This window comes from Gossypium hirsutum, chromosome A11 (assembly GCF_007990345.1).
Source record: "Gossypium hirsutum isolate 1008001.06 chromosome A11, Gossypium_hirsutum_v2.1, whole genome shotgun sequence".
NCBI lineage: Eukaryota > Viridiplantae > Streptophyta > Magnoliopsida > Malvales > Malvaceae > Gossypium > Gossypium hirsutum.
In genome coordinates, this window is record NC_053434.1 from 87,804,606 (window position 1) to 87,827,932 (window position 23,327).

Genomic DNA, 23,327 nt, shown 5'->3' on the forward strand with positions numbered 1-23,327 from the left:
ATGCATTTCACTTCACTGGAGGCTTAAATCCAGACTGAAGCCTTTTGGTCCAGTAAAAATTTAGCAACGTCTGTTGCTTTTTCTTTTCCTCTTTTACTCATATATTATTTCTTTTCTTTCTTATTCTAGAGTTGCTTCATTATTTTATCTTTCAATAATGTTTTATTTTTCTAAAGGCTCAATAATTTCAATAATATTCTATAATTAAATATATGATTAATTTTGAAAAATTAAATAAAATAAAATTTTGAATTTTTCTCGAGTTTTAATTCATTTTTAGTTATTTATTATTAAAATTATTATTAAAAATAAATATAATTGTAATAATTTTTAATCATTTATTAATTTTGTAATTGTTAAATAATTTTAAAAACTTCTATTATATATCGTTTTTAATCCAATTTCCTTAAAAGTCATTTTTTATTTTCACCTCACCGCTACAGTTGCTTTTGAATCCAAACACACACTCCACCGCTGTTTCTAATCTCACTGCTACAGTATCCAATCTTACTGCTATAGTATCCAATCTTACTGCTACAGTAATTAATCTCACTACCATCGTTGTTTTTAACCTCACCGAAGGTAGACACATCGCCCATCCAAATTAAGCTTAAGATTGAGAGTATTTTCTCAAACACTTTGTGTGCATTATTATTATTATTTAGTACTTTTCTTATTCATTTTTTACTGTTTTTTTCAAGTTTATTTCCACTTAGATGTACTTAACCACAGTATGTAATTAAACATAAACAAAAAGGGTTGCTAAAACACACAAGCTTTGGACAACCAAGAAAGTAACCTTTCTTACCATCTAATGCCTCAAATCCGCAATGGTGGTGAACTGGGCCTAGATCCTATGCTCATCTCGTTCACCATCAGTAGCATTGGTTCAGGAACTAAATAGAAATCTAAGGTTTGGAGAGAAAAAAGTTTTGAAAAAGGATGGAAGGAAGAAAAACAATCCGTACTTGGGATTCAAAAAAATAAATATAGGGAACAAAGATAAATGAAATTTCAACCATTTAACTTTGATTTTTAGAAATCATATTATTAATAAAAACATATTTTAAGTTATATAACATTTGGTGTTTGAGTTTGATTTCAAGACTTAATTTAGTACTTGAGTTTGATTTTAATGTTTAATTTGATTTCTAACCAAACAATATAATGTGGGCTAATGAATATTTAACATGTGTACTCTAATTAAAAAGTAGATAAAAAAATTGAACATTAAAATTAAATTTAAGTACATAAGTGAGATAAAAAAAATCAAGTATCAAATAGGAAAAATTCAGATGCCAAAGTGAATGTTAAAACCAAATTTAAAAGAAACTTAAATGTCAAACACAACATTAGAATCAAACTCTGGCTTCGTTTGGATGGGCGATTGACTGCGGTGCGGTGCGTTTAACTTACTTTTTGTCTTGCGCTACAGTATCGCTACAGTATCTAATCTCACCGCCACCGCTATTTTTACACTAACCGCAGCTAAACGCACCGCCCATCCAAACTCACTCTCTATATATTAACCTTTTTAAATATTTAAAAACTTGCTCAGCCCAAATCCAAAATATAGATGAAGCCGTAAAGCTCAAAAGTTAAGCCCAACATTTGATTGAAGAAATCGAAAAGCTCTCAAATTTCTCACCATAGTGAAAAAAAAATGTCTCCTCTTTTGTTTGTTTAATTAAGCAGCAGAGATTATTTGTTTCAAAATTCCTGTGTCTGGAGTAATAACAGGCACCTTTTTAAATTGAAAACCCAGAAAGCTTCAACACGAGTGAATAGAATACGAAGAATAAGGTTTTGGGAGCTTAGGAAGAAATTTGAAAGAAATGGAGATAGAATTGGAGCCAAGGGTGAAGCCGTTGAGTTACAAAGTGAAAGCAACATCTCGAGAGTCACCCTCTCAGAAAGCCTCTCATGTGCTCGACACCGACCTCAGGACTCATTGGTCCACTGCTACCAATACTAAGGAATGGATCTTGCTTGAGCTTGATGTAAGTAACTGTATATCTTTGTGTTTTTATGTCGAAAATACCTCTGGGTTTTTGTTTTGTTATCCATTTATGTTCATCTTTTTGGGGTTCTTTGTCCTATTTTTGTTAAGGTTTGATTTTCTGGGGTTCTGTCTGTTAATTGTTTTGTTTTGGCATTTGAATGAATTTTTACAGAATTTCTCCTTCTTTTGACCATGAATACAAAGCCTGTTAGTTTAATTAACATGTTTGTTTTGAACGTTGGTTTTTCAACAAGAGCAATGATTGAAGGATCAAGCAAGAAGTTAATACCAAATCCTGACTAAATTTATGTTTTTGCTCAAATTGTGAAATTAGGGCACCGTGAATATAAATGCTTTTATTCTTCTAGGAGCTAAAAAGTGATAACGTGATAAGCCCATTTGTGGTCTGGTTTTTCTTTATTTCCTTCTAATTGGTGTTCTGAACACCATTAACATTATAAAAGTGAGATATTAAATACTGCTGTGTGTGAAATTGTTGCAACTAAGTTTCTTGTTTTCCCCTGGTTTATTCTAATTACGTTGCAGATGTCAAATCTCTTTACAGGACTTCTAATGAGCATATGCTGTTGGGATTTTTTAGCCTTGTCTGAAAATTTTTCTCCTTTGTTTCCTTTCTCACAGGAACCTTGCCTGTTGTCACATATACGGATTTATAACAAATCTGTGCTTGAATGGGAGATAGCTGTTGGCTTACGCTATAAGGTTCGGTCTTCAACTAATGCCATTTAGGTTTGAGTTCCTTTGGTCTAATTTGATTATATCTAAAGCATCACTTTATTTTGTTAACATAACTGTTGGCAACTTTTTTATACAGCATATCATCAAGGTTATTCTAGATGTATATAGATTTTGCCTACTGCTGTCTTTGCTTATTGCTGTGATGTTTTGGATATGCTAAGTTACAAGTTCACCTAGAAAGTAAATGCTAGTAACTTTTTGCTTCTAAATGGAGTCTCAAGAGTTATTTACTCTTTGACTTATAATAAATCAACGTCAGTAGTTGCAAAATAATTAACATCATTTTTCACGCTTATGACTGCTTTACTTATGAGACACTGTTTTCTGCATTACTAGGAGTTCTAGCATTAGATTTCCTGCATTAATTGACATGGCTAATGAGAAGCGAATATTGAATTTAGAGAGGAAAAAGGGGAAAAACATAATAAAGCATCTTGCATGGATTTTCTTGTTTATGAATATGGTGAGGAAACAAATGATTGAAAGGATTCAGGCTAAGTGAATTTAATCCTTGGTTGTTGAAATCTACTAAAGCATCAAAAAAGCCTTTAAAGGATCATAGAAGTATTCATCTTTTAAGACCTTGTAACGGGTGATTTGTCTTGGCAAAAGCGCAAGTGAATGGAGCAAGCTTGAGTAAATAGTCCGAATCTTAGCCAAGAAGTCCTGAAAATGGCTTTACGTATAGGAGTCCATAGCTCAGAAAAATGCTAGACTAGAATGCAGAATAGTTATTATTTGCCTATTTGTTGAATAGAACTAATCCTAATTTTAAAGGTTCTTGATGCTAATCAATTAATAATCATCTTCTTTTACCCAAAATAATCTAATTATGCATAGCTATGACTTGCATTCTTGCACCTTTATTTGTTACTTTTATTTCCATGTGCTACTTTTCTATGGACCAATAGCATTGCTACATGCGGGATTCCAAACTGCAATTTATTTCAAGATTTTTTATTGCGTGACTGGGTTTTCTTTACAGCCAGAGACATTTGTAAAAGTTCGACCCCGCTGTGAAGCACCCCGCCGTGATATGATGTATCCTATGAACTACACTCCATGCCGTTATGTACGAATATCTTGTTTACGAGGAAACCCAATCGCAATTTTTTTTATTCAGGTGAGAGTTATATAGTTCTTTCAATGACAGATTTGAGGGATCTTACTCTGTGGATTCATTCTGCTTTACTATGTTGAACATGAATACTATCGTTGTCTTTTTCTTTCAAAGAGGAAAGGCAAAATCTAGTGGTCTGGTTCCTAACTGTTACATTGTGAGCAGTGGCCTGATAAATTATTAGTTACACACCAAAAACAATTTTCCATTCTGACCTTTTTGTTGGATCCTATGAACATTAGTTGTAGAAATTGGTGTAGAAGGCTTTGTTTGACTGACCTTCCTCCCCCCCTCCCCCAGTAAACATCTATAAGCATTCTGTTTATGTTGTATGGACAATATTTAGTCTTCTTCATGTTGTCAAAAGTAGTTAGATGGTTAATTAATTATTAGATAGATAATTCTCATGCTTACAATAGATCTTTTTACCCCCTTTCTGTTATTAAGATTTGTTTTAATTACATTTTGTATTTATCATGCTGTGAAGCATTTATGAGGGTGTATCAATATCTTTTGTCAACAAGAGGTTGTTTTTGTTAACTTCCATGAGGCACATTTGGCATTGTGATTTCTATGTCACCTGGGAGATTCATTTTCCCTGAAGTACTGTGTATGGCACTTGTGGTTCGGCACATGTTTAGACATAGTGAGGGGGCATGACCTTCCTATTATGAAAATCAGAAAAAATTGAGCATACCGCAGGTCATGGTAACATAGTGTTATTCTACTAACAGAACGTCTCATTCTCACAAATTTATTATATGACTTACAGAACCTGGATATATGGGTTTAGAGGACCCAGGTTCCAGTAATAAATGCTTAAAACCTAGCTGCCTGGCATTGTAGCTAGAGAGAGATCCTGAAAATGAAAGTAATAGCAAATTTGGCATTCTTATTTGAATCATAGGTTACAATATGACGGGCACTGCCATTTGATGGCTATAGAGATGCTAATTACCGCTATTTACCTTTCAGTCAAATTACATTTTTTTTAATTGATGATTTTGATAATTCTAAAAGTGCTTATTATTTTATTATTTCTTGCCTTGTAGTTGATTGGGATATCGGTGACTGGTCTTGAACCAGAGTTTCAGCCAGTTGTTAATCACCTATTGCCATACATTATGTCAAACAAACAAGTTGCTCATGATATGTATCTCCAGGTGAGCATCTTAAAAATGTTGCCTAAAACGCTCCTCAGTTTGCTGCCTTGATCATCATGTTTCTTTCTTCACTGCTTCTGATGCTCATTAGTTTGTAGTTGCTTCAAGACATGACAGATCGATTATATGTGTTCCTTCCCCATCTTGAGGTACATTTTCTCCTTAAATGATCAGTATCTATCCTTTCCTTTGTTTCTTTTTGTGTTTGTTTTCTGGTATTCCTCTGCCATTGCCTTTGCATTTCTTACCAGATTTGTTGTTTTGCAGGCAGACATTGCCAGTTTTTCTGATGGTTCTGATTCCAATTTACGTTTTCTGGCGATGCTTGCTAGTCCATTTTATCCAATACTTAACATAGTGAATGAAAGGTAGATTTATCCTGCCTTTTTTTTTCGTGGAAATTGGAAACCTCTTCGTTAATTTATTTACCATGGTTTAGACTATTTGGTGATTTTTCAAGTATATGCCCCATGATGTAACTACAGAGATACTGCCAGATCTTCAGGCAATATTGCTGATTCTGAAGTTCCTAGAAATACTCAGTTGTTGTCATCATTGACTGTTTCCTCTAACTTTGAGGTATCTTATTTTCTTTGTTGTAATTTCTTCTTTCTTTTCATTGCAGTGGTTGACCTTTGATTCACTAAGCATAATTATGACTGATCATGCTTGTGGTAGTTGCTTTAATTTTCATTTTTATTTATTTGATAGAATGATTTAGATATTCTTTATTCTTCTAATATAGTCTATATATTTCCTTAAGGGTTTTGGTTTCTATTTTTGTTAATGTAAAGAGAGCTTGGAGAGGACAATTCATGGGATTATATATGGCTTTGTGAAATGGAAAATAATGACTAGAAATACAAAGTTACCTGCTAATCTGAGTTTAAAATTTTCTATAGTTCTTGAATGCTGCTATATGGTCTTTGTTGGAATTCCTTAAATTAAGCAGATTTTCTACCTTAGTTCTAGGAATTTCCTTGTACTATTAGCCATAATCAAATTACTAATTTTTAGGGATAGGCTAATTTCTAGAGATTATTTCCTTTTTATTTTTCCTGCTATTCTTTAAAAGGCTATAGTCAGATTAGAAAAAATAAGAATAAATCTTCTTCCTAAACTTGTTCATGGTATCAGAGCATCAGGAATTCAGTTGATCCTACTCTTTCTTCTCTTTTCTTGTTCTGTTTTCTCTGTTAGAAACCCTACTCCTATGGGTGACACTGAAAATTCCTCTGAGATTTTTCATAAACTTCGGCTAACCAAAACTCAACTTGAGGCTCTTCATAAACTACTCAGGACTCCTACAGCCAGTGGGTCACTAGCTATTCAAGGTACTGCTTTAAATACTACACACGAACTTATCACAACTTCCTGGATACTAGACTCGGGTGCATCCGACCACATGACAGGTAATCTAAGTTTGTTTCACACCTATTTACCTTGTCATGATCACTCTCGGATTCGCATAGCTGATGGATCTTACTCGCTGGTGGCTGGAATTGGGACAGTTAAGACTTACTGAAAATTTTTCCCTTGATAAAGTTTTACATGTTCCAAATCTTTCCTATAATTTACTCTCAATTAGCAAGCTTACCAAGGATGAAAAAGTTCTTGTTGAATTTTCTGCTTTAGGTTGTGTGGTTCAGGATCAGGAATCGGGGAAGATGATTGGCACTGCTAAAGTTGATGATGGCTTATATGTTTGGAACAAAAACAGTTCACAAGAAGGGATGGCCTTATCTACATCAAAAGAAGATTCTATCATGCTATGGCACCGTAGACTAGGACACTCAAATTTCATGTACTTGAAGAAATTGTTTCCTCTACTATTTCTAAATAAGAAAATAAGTTCATTGAATTGTGAAGTTTGCCAACTGTCTAAACACACTCGTGTCCCTTATCCTTTGAAACCTTATGTTCAATCTCAACCTTTCTCTTTAATCCACAGTGATCTATGGGGAGCCAGTCGAGTAAAAAACATCACAGGGGCTAGGTGGTTCATAACTTTCATTGATGACCACACTAGAGTTTGTTGGATCTATCTCCTTAAAGAAAAATCCGAAGTCTCTAGAGTCTTCAAAAATTTTCATTCAATGATTCAAACCCAGTTCAATTCAAATATTCACACCCTTAGAACTGATAATGGGAGAGAGTACTTTAATTCTATCCTAAGTCCTTATCTTTCTGAGCAAGGAATCATACATCAAAGTTCTTGTCCTGACACCCTCAACAAAATGGGGTTTCCGAGAGGAAAAATAGACACCTTGTAGCCGTGGCTCGTGCTCTTATGTTTACTATGGGTGTACCAAAGTATTTATGGGGAGAAGCTGTCCTCACTGCTTGTTATCTTATAAACCGACTCCCATCTAAGGTATTAAACTTTCAAACACCTTTACATACTCTTCAAAACATTTTTCCTTTGTTTCGTGTTCCTAATCTCCCAACCAAAACATTTGGTTGCAAAGCATTTGTCCACAACCATCAACCTAACCGATCTAAACTTGATCCTAGAGCCCACACTTGTGTCTTTATTGGTTACTCACCTACACAAAAAGGGTACAAGTGCTACTCTCCAACCTTACACCGGATGCTTGTGTCCCTTGATGTTACTTTCTTCAAAAACGAGCCATATTTTTCAGCCTCTCATCTTCAGGGGGAGATATTTAGTGAAGATGAGACCTTGAGCAATCTTCTCATTATACCTCAAGACTCTATCAGCCCTACCACCACTACAAAACCTGCTGAAAATCCTACAGCCACTGTTTTTCCTGTTTTGGAACCTGTTTTTCCTATCTCCACTGTTCAGCAACAAGAAATAAGGGTGATTAACCATACTAATGAAGAAAAACAGCCCACTCATTCTGAAAAACAACAAGAAAAAACTCAGGGGCTTCGTGTATACTCTCGGAGACATCAGCTGCCTGAAACAGAAACAGCAGTGCCAATGCCATCTTTACCCGAGGACTGTCTTGAGGAAGAAGTTTCACCTCCTTCATCTTCCATCTATCTTCCAATTGCAGTAAGAAAGGGCACTAGGAGCTGCACTCAACATCCCATTTCTCGGTTTGTATCCTATGGAAACTTGTCTAAATCCTACAATGCCTTTGTTTCTAATGTTGACTCTATAGAAACTCCAAAAAACATAGAAGAGGCTCTTAAGTCAACCAAATGGAGGCAAGCTGTGTTGGAAGAAATAAAGGCTCTTGAAGACAATGGAACTTGGGAAATATCTAAACTACCTACTGGGAAGAAGACCGTGGGTTGTAAGTGGATTTTCACCACAAAATTTAAACTAGATGGGAGCATTGATCGATACAAGGCTAGACTTGTGGCCAGGGGTTTCACTCAAACATATGGGTTGGACTATGAGGAAACATTTGCACCGATGGCCAAATTGAATACTATTCGAGTGCTTCTCTCAATTGCTGTCAACGTAGAATGGCCTTTGATCCAATTGGACGTAAAGAACGCTTTTCTCAATGGAGAATTAAACGAAGAAGTTTACATGGATTTTCCGCCTGGATTCGAAGGAAGCAAGGGCCAAGTATGCAAGTTGAAGAAGTCCTTGTATGGACTAAAGCAATCCCCTAGGGCTTGTTTTAATCGTTTTGCCAAAGCCATGACTAGTAGACATTATACTTAAGGTCAAGCTGATCACACCTTATTCTACAAACACTCGGATAATGGGAAGTGCTGTATTCTCATTGTCTATGTAGATGACATAATATTGACAGGGGATGATTCTATTGAAATTGAAAGACTAAAAGATTTCTTAAGTCTTGAGTTTCAACTTAAAGACTTGGGGAATCTTCGATATTTTCTAGGAATGGAGATAGCAAGGTCAAAGGTAGGTATTTCAATCTCTCAAAGAAAGTATGTTCTTGATCTACTTTCTGAAGTCGGACTGTTGGGTTGCAAACCAGCCGAGACTCCTATGGAACCCAACCTTAAATTAGGAACTGATAAGGATGGAGAAGAGGTAGACAGGGGGAGATATCAACGGTTAGTGGGAAAACTTATCTATCTTTCTCACACTCGTCTGGACATAGCTTTTGGAGTAAGTTTTATAAGTCAATTTATGCATGCTCCTAGGGAGAAACATTTGGAAGCTGCCTACAGGATATTGAGATACTTAAAAGGGACTCCTGGTAAGGGGTTGCATTTCAAGAAAGATGTAAATCGAAGCATAGAAGTCTACACTGATGCAGACTGGGCAGGGGCAGTTAATGACAGGCGCTCCACAAGCGGTTACTGCAGCTATGTTTGGAGTAATCTCGTGACATGGAGGAGTAAAAAGCAATCTGTTGTGGCACGCAGCAGTGCTGAATCTGAATATCGAGCTTTGTCCCACGGTATATGTGAAGGAATGTGGTTACAATGGCTAATGGGAGAACTAAAATTATCCTATACAAAACCTATAACGTTATACTGTGACAACCAGGCAGCAGTTAGCATAGCTCATAACCCTGTACACCATGACCGTACCAAGCATATGGAAATTGATCGCCACTTTATTATGGAGAAAATTAACAAAGGGGAAGTTTGTGTTTCATATCTACCTACAAGACAACAAGTAGCAGACGTGTTAACCAAAAGCTTGAGCAGAAAAATGTTCGAAGAAATTATGGGCAAGCTGGGTTTGATTAACATCTACACTCCAGCTTGAGGGGGAGTGTTGGAATTCCTTAAATTAAGCAGATTTTCTACCTTAGTTCTAGGAATTTCCTTGTACTATTAGCCATAATCAAATTACTAATTTTTAGGGATAGGCTAATTTCTAGAGATTATTTCCATTTTATTTTTCCTGCTATTCTTTAAAAGGCTATAGTCAGATTAGAAAAAATAAGAATAATTCTTCTTCCTAAACTTGTTCAGTCTTGACTGCTGAAATGTTAGAACTTAATATATGCTATGGGGTTTTGTGGGCAAATGGTTGAAGGTGGCATGTAATCAACTACTATTTTGAGATTGTTAATTGGTGTTATATTTCATATTTGCTCATTTTAAGATTGATATTTCCCATCTCCCTAAATTAGATTTTTTGGAGATACCTGTTCATGATTCTGTATTTCTATGTATTATTCTGAATTTACCAGCTTTACAATTTGTATATCTAGCATTATCCAAGTCAAAGTTGTCTTCAGAGATACCCGTGCATGATTCTGAATTTACCAGCTTTACAATTTGTATATCTAGCATTATCCAAGTTAAAGTTGTCTTCAGAGATACCCGTGCATGATTCTGATTTTTCTATGTATCACTCTGATATTTCTATGCTGATTAGTTATGAGTGATAGAAAACTAATGTCCCTTGACCTTTGCATGGGAAGCCAAGGAGATCACGGAACACCTCATCTTTTGTCTTATCAACTTCCAGTTCTGTTGTGTTTCGTCCAGATGCAATTTTTTTGCTGCTGAGAAAAGCATATAAAGATTATAATCTAGGAACTGTTTGCAGAATGGTAATGCACCCATTTGCTTTCTACCTTGGTGATGAAGTTTCATCTTAAAGATGATGTGCTTACTTAAAGTTACATATGTCTTCAGGCTTGTAGAATGCTTCAGAAGCTTATAGAACCTGTTATAACAGTAGATGAATCAAACTCTTCGACTGAGGTTACATCAGTTTTGGATGAGTCATCAAAATCGGAGTTTCTTAATCCTCTTCCCATGTCTGATTACTCAAAATTATTTGGGGAAGAATTCCAGTTGATAGATAATCAGTGGGACACTAGAATTCTTAATGTCTTGGATGTGGGAGCTGTGGAAGAAGGGATTTTACATGTGCTCTATGCTTGTGCGTCACAGGTCAATTACAGTTTCAGGATATGATGTATTTCAAGGATTATTGTACTTACTATGATGCTTTTTGTCATCTTGATCTATTAATTATATTTTCACTCTATGTTTTACAGCCTCAGCTCTGCAGCAAATTAGCAGACAGCACTTCTGAACTTTGGTCTGCATTACCACTTGTACAAGCATTGCTTCCAGGTAGAGTGACTAAATCCATATCAGCTTTTAAAGAGGTCATAACTTTGGTTATATGATGAATTCTGTTGATGAGCCAATATTGCATCTTCATAAAAATTGTAATTTTTTCTGTTCACAGAAAATCTGTATCGTCAAACATTTTTAAGATTGTAATCCGCATCTTGGACTAAATTTCATGAATTTGTTATATTGAATGTATTTGATTCTTTTTTCTGTTTTGCATTGATTCTTTGTGGTGTTGCAGCACTTCGTCCTGTTGTAAGCAGCCCTTCTGATCATGTTGATGATATTTTTTCTCTGTGGAAACAGCCTTTTGTTCAACAAGCTCTCTCGCAGGTTGCCCTTGCTCTTCATTTAAATGTGTTTTCTGAAGAAAAAGAAAAATTAGCTTAATGATGCTGGTCTGATTGATTTCTATTTTCTGTGCTTTCTGGTTGCAGATTGTTGTGACAGCATCTTCTTCATTGTACCATCCTCTTCTTCAAGCCTGTGCTGGCTACTTATCTTCATATTCACCTTCTCATGTATGTAAATTTCAGTTCATTTAATTATCCCAGTAGCAGTTATTCTCCCATTTTCTTCTATAGCCTGTCATTTTTCTTTACCTTGACAGAAATATTGAAATTATCATGATCTCTCTTCCTCTGACACACAAAACCATGTACTTGCATAAGCTTGTGCAATATAGGAAATGCGCTGTATGCCCTACAAATAAAGTGTAACTATGTATGTAACTGTAAGAAAGAAATCCAGTTAAATTACCTTCCAACATGCCAAGTTCAATTTTTATAGTAAAGATGTAAACCATTTGACTTGTCAACTAACCATGTACATGCTTCTGATCAAAATATGATATATTTATTGCAGCTTGTAGGACTTATTCCCCTTTAACTTTTTTTCTCTGTACTAGCAAAAAGCTCCCTACATCTCAAAGCTTAGATTTCATAAGATTTTTGTACTCAAAGAAACAAATCTGTTTGATCTCAACTTCTTCTACAGGCTAAGGCTGCATGTGTTCTGATTGATCTATGTTGTGGTGTGCTAGCCCCTTGGATAACTCAGGTCATTGCAAAGGTTGGTCTGAAGCATGTCTTCGTAGTATAATCTATGGTTGGTGATGCACCACGATTGCCATGTCAGTTTATAATTTTTCTTTTAATTAAAATTTTAATTTTCTTTGTTTTTGAAACTTAATGGCTTCAGGTTGATTTAACGGTGGAACTCATGGAGGACCTTTTGGGTATAATCCAGGTATTATAACAAAAGTTTGAAAGAAAAAGTGATTAACTGAAAAATGGAATTCAAAGATAAGTAATAAGGCATGATTATTTTACTAAAGACATTTATGTAGGTGTTCGAATGAGAATAAAGTTTAAGCCAAAGAGATTTATATGTATGATATTTACAGTTTACAAATGTATGGAATTGCTTGTTATGCTGTTAATTGCTGGTCTCCTTGCACTTTCCATGCCTTGGTTGAGAATTAAATAAAAAATGAATCCATGACCTTCTGTGCTTTTTAGATTTTGAAGATATTCAATCCAGATTAGTTTTGAAACAACATTTCCAAGTAGAATGCATTTCATTCCCTTTTTTTAATGGCAAGGTTCCTGTTTCAAAATTTGTATCTCAAGTTCAGAATGCATTATAGCCCATCTGGCTTAAATGTTTAACAGTTATGGCATCATTGCAATATCAGGGATGCGATAGGTGAAGTTTAACATATTAAGCTGTTTTAATGTGCATTTTGGTTGGGCGCATGTGGTACTTGCAACTAGTTAGATTTCTAATAACTTCTTATGTTATATGGTTAAGCAGTTTACATGTTGCTTTGGCCAAACTGCAAATCCTTCATACTGCAAAATAAGCAAACCTGTAGCTAAGGCATGCATCATCTATTCCAGGAGAATCAACCCATGAATATAAGATCCCTGGAAATCTTACTAATTTGGAATGTGTGCGCATGAGAGACAGTCCTTTTATCAAATAGTGGCATGCCCATCTGTTTTGATCAATTGGTCTACAATTGATGATTAACGTAGTTTTATCTGGAATTATTTGTTATTTACTCCTTGTTTGTTGTCCTGTTCTTGTAACCGAAGTGGTGGTTCATTAGTTTTAGTTATTACCGGTCCTATTGATAAAGGAGAGTGTTAAGTAGTTTGGAATCAGCTTTATGTTTCCTTTTCTGCGTGCACCATGCAGTGAAATTTGTTGCTTGCGACATTCATTTTGTTTATTTCTCTTATGTAATGTAGTTGTATTATTTCTTTTAAAATCTTCTGCCAGGGAGCCCGCCACTCAACAGCTCATGCTCGTGCTCGTGCTCGTGCTGCACTTAAGTACATAGTGCTAGGTCTGTCTGGTCACATGGATGATATACTTGGGAAGTATAAGGTGCTAGATTATCCTTTTCTTTCTGTGTATTTGTATATGTGTTTATTTATCTGTGGAAACTGTCCAATTTCTGTGGGAAAGGAACAGACTCATCACCATTGGCATAATACCTCTATAAGAGAGAATAATTGATTTCTTCTGGTTTGCCATCTAATACAATATTCTCTTGTGGAAATGCTAGTCTTTTCAGGAAGTGAAGCACAATATATTTGATTTTATCTATATAAATCATGTTAACTGTGTTGTTATTTCACCTTCCAGGAAGTGAAGCACGATATTCTCTTTCTGGTGGAAATGCTAGAGCCTTTTCTTGATCCTGCCATATATACATCAACAAGCAAAATAGCCTTTGGTGATGTATCATTTGCTTTTATGGAGAAGCAAGAGCAAGCTTGTCTGATTGCCCTCAACATCATCCATACGGCGACTCGAAAACCAGCTATTCTTCCTTCTCTGGAATCTGAATGGAGGTCTCAATCAGTTGCCCCAAGGTATCTCGTACTGTGTCATTTTATTGGTATATAATGATTTGTTCTTGCAATATTTTGGGAGCGAAGGTTACCTGGACATTTGAACTTCTGTAATTGTTAGCATCGCATCAAGAAATAATTTGGATGATGAGCTATAATATATACTAGGAGATTGATAATTTGCATCTTTTATGGTATTAGCAATTGCAAATGTGTGGAAATGTTCAAATCAGGTTCAGCATGGAAAACATAAATTTTCCTATGTTTCCTTGAAAATTGGAGAACTAGTCTTTCAACCAAGACTGCTAAATTCATGATGTATGTTACTATGACCATTTACATAGTTATGGGTTCTTTCAACTGTCAATGCAGTGTCCTCCTCTCAATATTGGAACCTCGCATACAATTACCTCCTGAGATTGACATGTGCAAATCTTCCATTTCTAAAGATGTTGAGCATGAATCATCAAGTGTTTCTTCTGTCCACCATTCTGACTCTGATGGCAAGATAGATGTGCCTGATTCAGCAACTAAGATGGATGTTTTAGAAGATGTTAGTCTTCTTTTTGCCCCTTCAGAACTTCGGAGTATCAATCTGACTAATGTTTGCAGCAGTTCTAAAGAAAATGTCTTGGAATTTAACCAAGCAAAGTTAGAACAGAAAGACATTGAAAAAGACAATTCTACCCAATTTCAAAACAGTTTAGTTTTAGATTCTGGTTTCACTGCTGAATATTACAATTTGCAAGCAGACTATTCTCAACTTATGAACTTCCGGGACTGTGAGCTTAAGGCATCTGAATTTCAGCGGTTGGCTTCAGATTTACACTCACAGCCTGAGATTTCTATTGAAAGCCATGATGCTGCTATAGATGCTTTGCTCTTGGCTGCAGAATGCTATGTCAATCCATTCTTTGTGATATCTCTTAAAGCCAGTTCCAATATTATGAACCAGATGAGCCTTAGTGGGGTTAAAATTCCAAAGGTTTTTGAAATTTCAGAGCTTAGAAATATTTCTACAAAGACTAACAGTAATTTGCAAACAATAGCTCATCTTGAAAAGAATAGGGACAAGGTTGTCCTTAAAGTACTGCTTGAGGCTGCTGAATTAGACAGGAAATATCATCAAAAGTTGTCAGACGGAGATGATTGTCAAAGCTACTATGCAGAATCTGATGAACAAGTCATAGAGATGTCTCACTTTGATATTCAGGCAGTGGATGCTGTCACCTTGGTTCGACAAAATCAAGCCTTATTGTACAATTTCCTGATTAAGCAGTTGCAGGGAGAACAGCATTCTTTGCATGAAATTCTCATACATTGTCTTTTGTTTCTGTTGCACTCAGCCACTAAGCTATACTGCACCCCTACACATGTGATTGATATTATATTGAAATCGGCTGGCCACCTTAATGGGATGTTAACATCTTTGTATTGTCAGTTAAAAGAAGGCAAGTTCCAATTGAATCCTGAAAAGGTACATGGAATACAACGCCGCTGGATACTGCTGCAAAGATTGGTAATCGCTTCAAGTGGTGGTGGTGTTGCATCGGATTTTGCCGTCAATATCAATAATGGCTTCCGCCATGGGAACTTGATTCCTCCTTCAGCCTGGATGCAGAAAATATCCACATTTTCTCATTCTACTTCTCCTCTTGTTCGCTTCCTTGGCTGGATGGCAATATCTCGAAATGCAAAACAATTCATAGAGGAGCGTCTTTTCCTAACTTCAGAAATGTCGGAGCTGACATATTTACTCTCAATATTCGTAGATGAGCTTGCAGTAGTAGATAAATGTGTTTACCGTAATCATGAAGATCGAAAGATTCGAAAATCTGGGGGTAAACAAGAGTCTCTGACTTCTAATGGCATTGAGCTTGCTGATGGGCAGCATGGAGAGCAATCTTTCCATGTAATCTACCCTGATCTCTATAAATTCTTTCCGAATATGAAAAAGCAGTTTGAAGCATTTGGGGAAATCATTGTGGAAGCTGTTGGGTTGCAGCTGAAATCGCTACCTACTGCTGTTGTGCCTGATATTTTGTGCTGGTTTTCTGATTTGTGTTCATGGCCATTTGTTCAAAAGGATCAAGCTACTTTTCAGAGTTCTAATCATTTGAAGGGCTATGTTGCAAAGAATGCCAAAGCAATAATCCTCTACATTCTAGAAGCCATTGTTGTGGAGCACATGGAAGCACTGGTGCCTGAGATACCAAGAGTGGTGCAAGTTTTGGTATCCCTTTGTAGAGCCTCCTATTGTGACGTGTCTTTTCTTGATTCTGTATTACATCTGTTAAAGCCAATTATCACATATTCGTTGCATAAGGTGTCAGATGAGGAGCAATTATTGGTTGGCGATTCTTGTCACAATTTTGAGTCTTTATGCTTTGATGAGCTCTTCAGTAACATCAGACAAAAAAATGAGAATGAAGACAGTTCTATTGAGAAAGTATTCAGCAGAGCACTGACAATTTATATATTGGCTTCTGTCTTTTCAGATTTATCCTTCCAACGAAGAAGAGAAATATTGCAATCATTAACATTATGGGCTGATTTTACTGCTTTTGAGCCAACTACTACTTTTCACGACTACCTTTGTGCTTTTAATGGTGTCATGGGAAGTTGCAAAGTTTTCCTACTTCAAAATTTAAGGGCCTATAATTTTATTCCTCTTCAGTTGCCTGGCTCCTCTGACTCCAGGACATTTGATGAAAGTGGCTCAGAATCTTTCTCCTGGTTTCTTAATGATATATTGCCTTGCTCTAGTCTAAATGAAACTTCTGAGAAGGTGGAAACTAACAACACTGATGCTGTTGTCTTGAACGAAAAAGATTACCATCTGTCTGAAGAGGAAATAAAGGAGTTCACAAAAGACTTGGAGGGTCTTATTCCTAAGCTTTATCCAACTATTGAGCAGTGTTGGTCTCTTCACCTTCAGCTTGCAAAGAAGTTGGCTATTACATTGGCACAGTGTTTTATATACTCCAGATGTTTGTCTTCAGTTGCTCCAGGAATTCATAATGCTGAAGGGGATATCAGTGAAAATCCTTTGGCTTCTAAATCAATTGACCAGTTGCCAGCTCAGTGGAAAACTGGTCTCGAAGGTCTTGCTGGAATGATTTTGTTGCTCCAAGAAAACACTTGCTGGCAAGTTGCATCTGTGATGCTTGATTGCCTTCTTGGCGTGCCCGTTAATTTTCCACTTAATGATGTTATTGATCCTATTTGTACTGCGTTAAAAAACTTTTGTTGCAAGGCACCAAAAATCTCTTGGCGTTTGCAAACTGATAAATGGTTGTCAATATTATCCTTTAGAGGCTTCCAGAATCTTCATGAAAGTGAAATTGCTCCTCTAGTTAATCTGCTTGTTACAATGATAGATCACCCTGAACCTGAGCAGCGCTTCATAGTGCTTCAGCACTTGGGTAGATTGGTAGGACAAGATGAAGATGGTGGGAAAAGTACGCAGTCTTCAAATTTTTGCAGTAAGATAGTTTCACCAGGTTTAAATCATTCCATTCCTGAAAAGATTCTATCACTTTTGGTCTCAAGTACATGGGGTCAGGTAGCTGTTCTGGCATCATCAGATGTATCATTACCCTTGAGGGCTTGTGCAATGGCACTTCTTGTAGATTTTATTCCATTTGTTGATAGGCCCCAGTTGCAATCCTTCCTTGCGGCAGCTGATACACTTTTGTATGGTTTGGGCCGACTAGTTTATCCTATTTGTGAGGGACCATTACTTAAACTTTCATTAGCACTTATTTTTAGTGCTTGTCTATACTCTCCGGCTGAAGATATTTCTTTGATTCCTCAAAAAGTTTGGGAAAATATTGAGACTTTAGGGTTCTCCAAAGCAGGTATGTACTCGTATAATTTTGTTTGTATAAATCTAGCCTAAATTATAAGTGAATGTTAAGTGCATTTTAATCAGATTTTCTCCCCATTGCTCCTTTAGAATACAGACTTCCAGATCTCGAAAAGAAGGCATGCCAAGTCTTGTGTAGATTGAGAAATGAAGGAGATGATGCTAAAGAGGTATGTGCTAGTACAGTTGCAAAGAGATATAGGACATGATATGGTGTTTGGCTGTAAGAACGGAAAATGGTTTTTTATATGCTAATATTTGTAGCAATACATCCGTGCACTTTTTTATGCAAGTAAAATAAAATGAGGATTTCTTGATCCACACAATATGCGGGTATTTACTTGTAACCATCATCATTATAAACTGACCTGCACTATCTGTGAAGGTCCTGAAAGAAGTGCTCTCCTCAAGTTGCACAAAACAATTTGACCCTGAATTTGGGAGCACCCGAGAGTCAATACTTCAGGTAAGAGATTATGTTTCCGGTATCTAGTTTTTGATGAAGATTTTCCTTTTATGCTGAAGCTTACCTTATAGTTTTCTCCTCTTTGGCCTCTCCAATATTCTGTTTCCTCTGATATAAATCGATGCTGCCTCATCTGTCTTTTTGCCTCTTCATAACGTTATCCTATAATTGTTATCATTTATTTATGGCAGGTCCTTGCTAATCTAACTTCTGTTCAGTCATACTTCGATATATTTGCAAAGAAAATGGACGAAGAGGCTATGGTATGCTGGGTAACCATTTTGCTGTTTCCCAGTTCCCACCATTCTCATTTCCAGATACCGTATTTGATTTTCATATGCTACAGGAACTAGAAGAGGCTGAAATGGAATTGGATCTTATACGAAAAGAACCTGCACTACAAGAATCATTGAAAGATTCTGAAGGGCGCCAACTTCCACATCTTGCCAGTAATCTTTCTGTTCTTAATATGGTTTTTGTCATTCTTTTTTTCCCCTTCACAAGTAAAATGATCTTAATATAACCCCTGATGCTTTTATTTGTCATGCAACTTTGTTTTTCCCAGCTCCTGTGAGAGATGAAAACCATCTTCAGCAGATCAAGGAGTGCATTCATTCTTTGTAAGTACAACTCAACTTTGAAGCTCTATGTTTACAAAAAAAAACAACAATAAAAGTTGGTAAATGTTGGCTTCATTTTCACCTACTAATCAAGATCTGACTTGTTTAGTTTCTCGATTCTACAATTCAGATTTCATTTCAACTGCTGACAGCCTCAGTGACTTTGCTTGCTTGCTTATTTTGTATTTTGTGGTCATAATTTTGATCTGATTCTGTCAGAGAGAAAAACAAAATTCAAGAAGATATAGTAGCTCGCAGGCAACAGAAACTTCTTATGAGACATGCTCGTCGAAAGTACCTGGAAGAGGCAGCTTTGCGAGAATCTGAGCTTTTGCATGAACTTGATAGGTTTTGCCCGTGTTTCTCTTTTGCGGAGTTGAAATAATATTATTAAAGAGTTAATATGTCTACAACAGTTACTAACAGCTTTGCCATTTGTGTGCCAGGGAAAGGACAGCTGAAGCTGAAAAAGAGATTGAGAGACAGCTCTTGCTGGAACTTGAACGTGCTAAAACAAGGGAACTACAACACAATCTGGATATGGAAAAGGAGAGGCAAACACAGGCATGTCGCATTTGAGTATAATTAGACTTTAAATGAACTTTATTGAGAATTCTGTGCCTTACAACTAGTCAGTGATCCTCTGCTGAAATGCCTTTATTGTCTCTTAAGTACATCTTTCTATTTGTCTTCCCGCAAAATGTCAAAGAACCACTGTCAGAACCATGGATACTTTTGCATACCATGTGTTCCAACTATGTGTCCTTCCGTTCCTCCTATTCTGTTCTAATTAAGTGCGATTTGGATTATCATGAATGTTCAAGTTGTTGGCAACTTAGACTGCAAGTACAGGACAATCATTTTTGTCTTTTTTTCTTGTCAAATGCAGAGAGAACTTCAGCGAGAATTGGAGCAGGCAGAATCTGGACTACGGTCTTCAAGGCGTGACTTCCCTTCATCTCATAGTAGGTATGGCTATGTTCATCTTTTTCAAACTGACCACTAATTCTGGGTTTTCTCCCCAGTGCTTAAGTCTTCATTCATAGAGCATTACCTACTTTGTGACTAAAAGTAACATTATTCATCTATAGCAATAAGTTGCAAGGTAACCTGTTGTCCATTTTTTACTTTCGAGAATACTTGCATTATTTTCTTTTTTTAAGCTACTGTTGTTTGGTTCGATGAATTTGGCTGAATTTGTCTCTGTGAACATCATAATTGATTGCTTTGCTTATTAAAGTATGCAACCTGCTCATTTTTGTTTCCTTTAAAATATATGAGATTGCAGATGAGATATACTTTACTCTGATTCTTCATTTTTCTTGAAGTATCCATACCTAATGCATATTTGGATGTGGCACTTCAAAGATCCTCTGTACATGGAGAAACTTAAAAAAATGAGCATACTTGTGTCATACATATATCCATATGCAGCACTCATACCCCAAGTCTGAATAACGTAGGACAAGACACATTAAGCATTTTGATATCTGATTTTTTTTAACTAGCAGCTAATATATCTATGCTAATTTAAGAATAAGGGGTGTACGTTATATACTTTTTATGTGCCTGTTTAATTGGATATCTGTGATAAAGGGCTTCTTGGTACTTGGTTTGCTAAATCCTGTTCATTAGGATGCTTATTAAGTAAGCGCTACCTTCTATTTTCTCCTTTAACAATAATAACCTGTGCTTTTAATACAAAATTATTGACACTTCATGGAACTTGTCAACCCCTGACAATGCTAATGTCTTGTACATTATGTAACACTTTCATCTACAGTAGGCCACGGGAAAGGTACCGAGAAAGGGAAAATGGGAGATCAAGTAATGAAGGAGGCACACGAACTAGTAGCAGTTTGCAATCTGAAACTGCATCAATGGCTGCAATGCCAACGGTTCTGTCTGGATCACGGTCGTTTTCTGGGCAGCCCCCCACCATTTTACAGTCTCGTGACCGCACGGATGAATGTAGCAGCAGTTATGAAGAAAATCTCGATGGAAGCAAGGACTCTGGAGATACAGGTAGTGTTGGTGATCCAGAGTTAGTATCTTCATTCGATGGAGGGCAACCTGGTGGTTTCGGGCCATCCCAACGACATGGATCTAGAGGGAGCAAGTCTAGGCAGGTATTAGAGAGGCGAGACAGGGATGGTCGACGCGAAAGCAAGTGGGAGAGGAAACATTCTTGACCAAATTGCCTGGGAAATGGCGAGGTTTATATGAGCCAAAGTGACCATTACATGGAAGGGTTATTTGTTGTGCAATTGTAGCATCTCTCTGTAAAATTTAAAAAGGAATTGCAGGAAATTTACAGGCCAGCCATCGTTGAATCCAGAGGTGATTCCGGTTCATGTTTTACTTCTGCTTCTCAGTGTTGATTATATATGAACTATTGTTGTAGCTTCTGCCTCAATGACCATATATAATTTGTCGACAAGGAAATGTGGTTCAACATTTAATTTCATAGATAGGGGCATATTTATATTATTGTGAAATTTATGCTACTATTGTTTGTCTGAATTCTGTTGACATTTTCAATCTATTATGTTGTTTCCCCGTGCTCAAACTATCCTCAGATAAATCAATTAAAGATTTTAAATTCTTTTTGAAGTCTTAAATCTCAATTTTGATTGAAAAATGATTTGTAAGATGATCAACCTTTCTATTTTTAAGGGACAAATATCACATATATTAGGATGATTGGCGTTATTTAGGAAATATAATATGACAATCCGACAAAGTTAGGAATCCTAATAAACTAGAAATGCAACTAATTAGGAATCAATTAATGATTGATCCCATATTTTTTATAAAGCTAAATAATAAATCCTAATTTATCATATTACAACCTGTGAGTAATGTCCTAATATATACAAACTAATTCAACTCTATTTTACACTCCCCTCAAGTTGGGTGTATGTTATACAATCCTAGCTTGGAGTTAAATTCAATGAAGTTGATTCTTGGAAGAACTTTGGTGAGAACGTTAGCAAATTGCAGTTAAGTAAGGACGTAGCTCAGTTGGATTATTCTATTGTTGATTTTTGAAATGAAATGCTTGTTAATTTCCACATGCTTGGTCTTGTCGTGGTGTACTGAATTTTTAGCAATGCTTATGGCGAATTGATTGTCATTCTTAAATCAACTTTCAATTCCCTTAATAATCTTTGAATCCACATTCCTTCACAAATGCCCAAAGCAAGAGCATGATATTTTGACCCTACACTACTTGACACCATTGGCTACTTTTTGCTTCTCCATGTAATAAAATTGCCCCAAACAAAGGAGTATTAACCACTTGTGGATCTAGTAACAAGCCGATTTAGGGCTTAGTCGGAATAGTGGTCTCAGGACCACAAATCCAGAGTTGAATAAATATTTTATTATTATTTTAGAGTCATTGCATGTTTATATAAGTGTATGAAAAATTTGGTGAGTTAATTTTGACGTTTGCGAATCCAATTGCGAGAAATGACTAATCGCATAAAATGCAAAAGTCCTAAATTGATAGCTAAAAGTGTCAAATAGCTAGAGAATAAAAATTGGAGGTCTTTAAAGGGAAATTAGACCCTATTGTGGTAGCTTGGCCAGCCATGGGAGGTAAAAATGTTGAAAAGTCAACATTAGGTAAGTTGATGACATAATGTATGATATAATAATGCCCTAAGCCTAGCTATCATCTTTTTCTTTCATTCTTTCTTCTTTACCACCGATTTTTCAGCCATTGTTAGGGGTTTGAGCTTCAAAAATTTCAGCAACTCATTCCTCTTTCAAGTAAGTGATTTTTATGGCTTTTCTTGAATATTTTTGTACATTTGAGACCCTTGGAGCATAAGCTTTCAAATGAGGGTACTATTTTGCAAAATGAATAAGAGTTTAGGGTTTTGCCATGAAAGGATTTGTAATGTTTGCTGAGTTTTTTTTTGGAAGAAAATGAGTCTTGGGTGTCTTATAACCAACTTTTGTGAAAGGTGTTAGCATGAAAACATCTAAAAGGACTATTTTGCACAAGTTGTAAAATAGATGTTAAATATGTGAAATAGTGAGAATTTGGAGTTGCTATAAGAGTAAAAAGGGTTCGGCTAGGCTTAAGATGTGAATAAATTTGATAAAAATCGATTTTCGGACTTATGGATAAAATGGTCATTTTGCAAAAGTCTAGGGGCAAATTGGTCATCTTGCCCAATTATGAATTGTAGAGTGCCTAGATTGATAAAGTGACTAAATAAGTGCATTTTACTATTATAGATCAAGAAATACCGAATCTAAACCTAGACTGGGGGGAAAGCCAAGCAAATCGACTAAATAGACTAGTCGCCACATTTTGTAATCTAAGGTAAGTTGTATGTAAATAATATAACTACATTGCTTATGTATGTGGTGAATTGTATTTGAATTATTATAGCATGAATTGCTTGATTTTGGAAATAAGACAATATGATGAGAATAGAGATAATAGAAT

The 23,327-nt window shown here is 36.0% G+C and overlaps 1 protein-coding gene across 4 annotated transcripts; it reads left to right on the forward strand.

Moving 5' to 3' along the window:
- The first annotated feature begins 1,503 nt into the window (after positions 1–1,503).
- Positions 1,504–21,431, forward strand: LOC107901039 (uncharacterized). 4 transcript variants are annotated; one of them, XM_016826874.2, is made up of 26 exons: positions 1,504–2,000; positions 2,645–2,725; positions 3,747–3,884; positions 4,934–5,044; positions 5,143–5,193; positions 5,312–5,412; positions 5,530–5,623; positions 10,378–10,509; positions 10,595–10,855; positions 10,963–11,041; positions 11,286–11,377; positions 11,482–11,565; positions 12,041–12,115; positions 12,245–12,292; positions 13,331–13,438; positions 13,700–13,929; positions 14,281–17,768; positions 17,867–17,946; positions 18,162–18,242; positions 18,434–18,505; positions 18,589–18,691; positions 18,808–18,862; positions 19,082–19,210; positions 19,309–19,426; positions 19,752–19,831; positions 20,646–21,431. In XM_016826874.2, the coding sequence occupies exons 1-26, from the start codon at positions 1,836–1,838 to the stop codon at positions 21,052–21,054; spliced, it is 6,465 nt and encodes a 2,154-aa protein (XP_016682363.2). In that variant the 5' UTR covers positions 1,504–1,835; the 3' UTR covers positions 21,055–21,431. The 4 variants fall into 4 exon arrangements, with proteins under 4 accessions (XP_016682363.2, XP_016682368.2, XP_016682376.2 ...); XM_016826879.2 differs by having other exon boundaries at positions 1,578–2,000; positions 20,649–21,431; XM_016826887.2 differs by lacking the exons at positions 1,504–2,000; positions 2,645–2,725; positions 3,747–3,884 and having other exon boundaries at positions 5,136–5,193.
- The last annotated feature ends 1,896 nt before the right edge of the window (positions 21,432–23,327 follow it).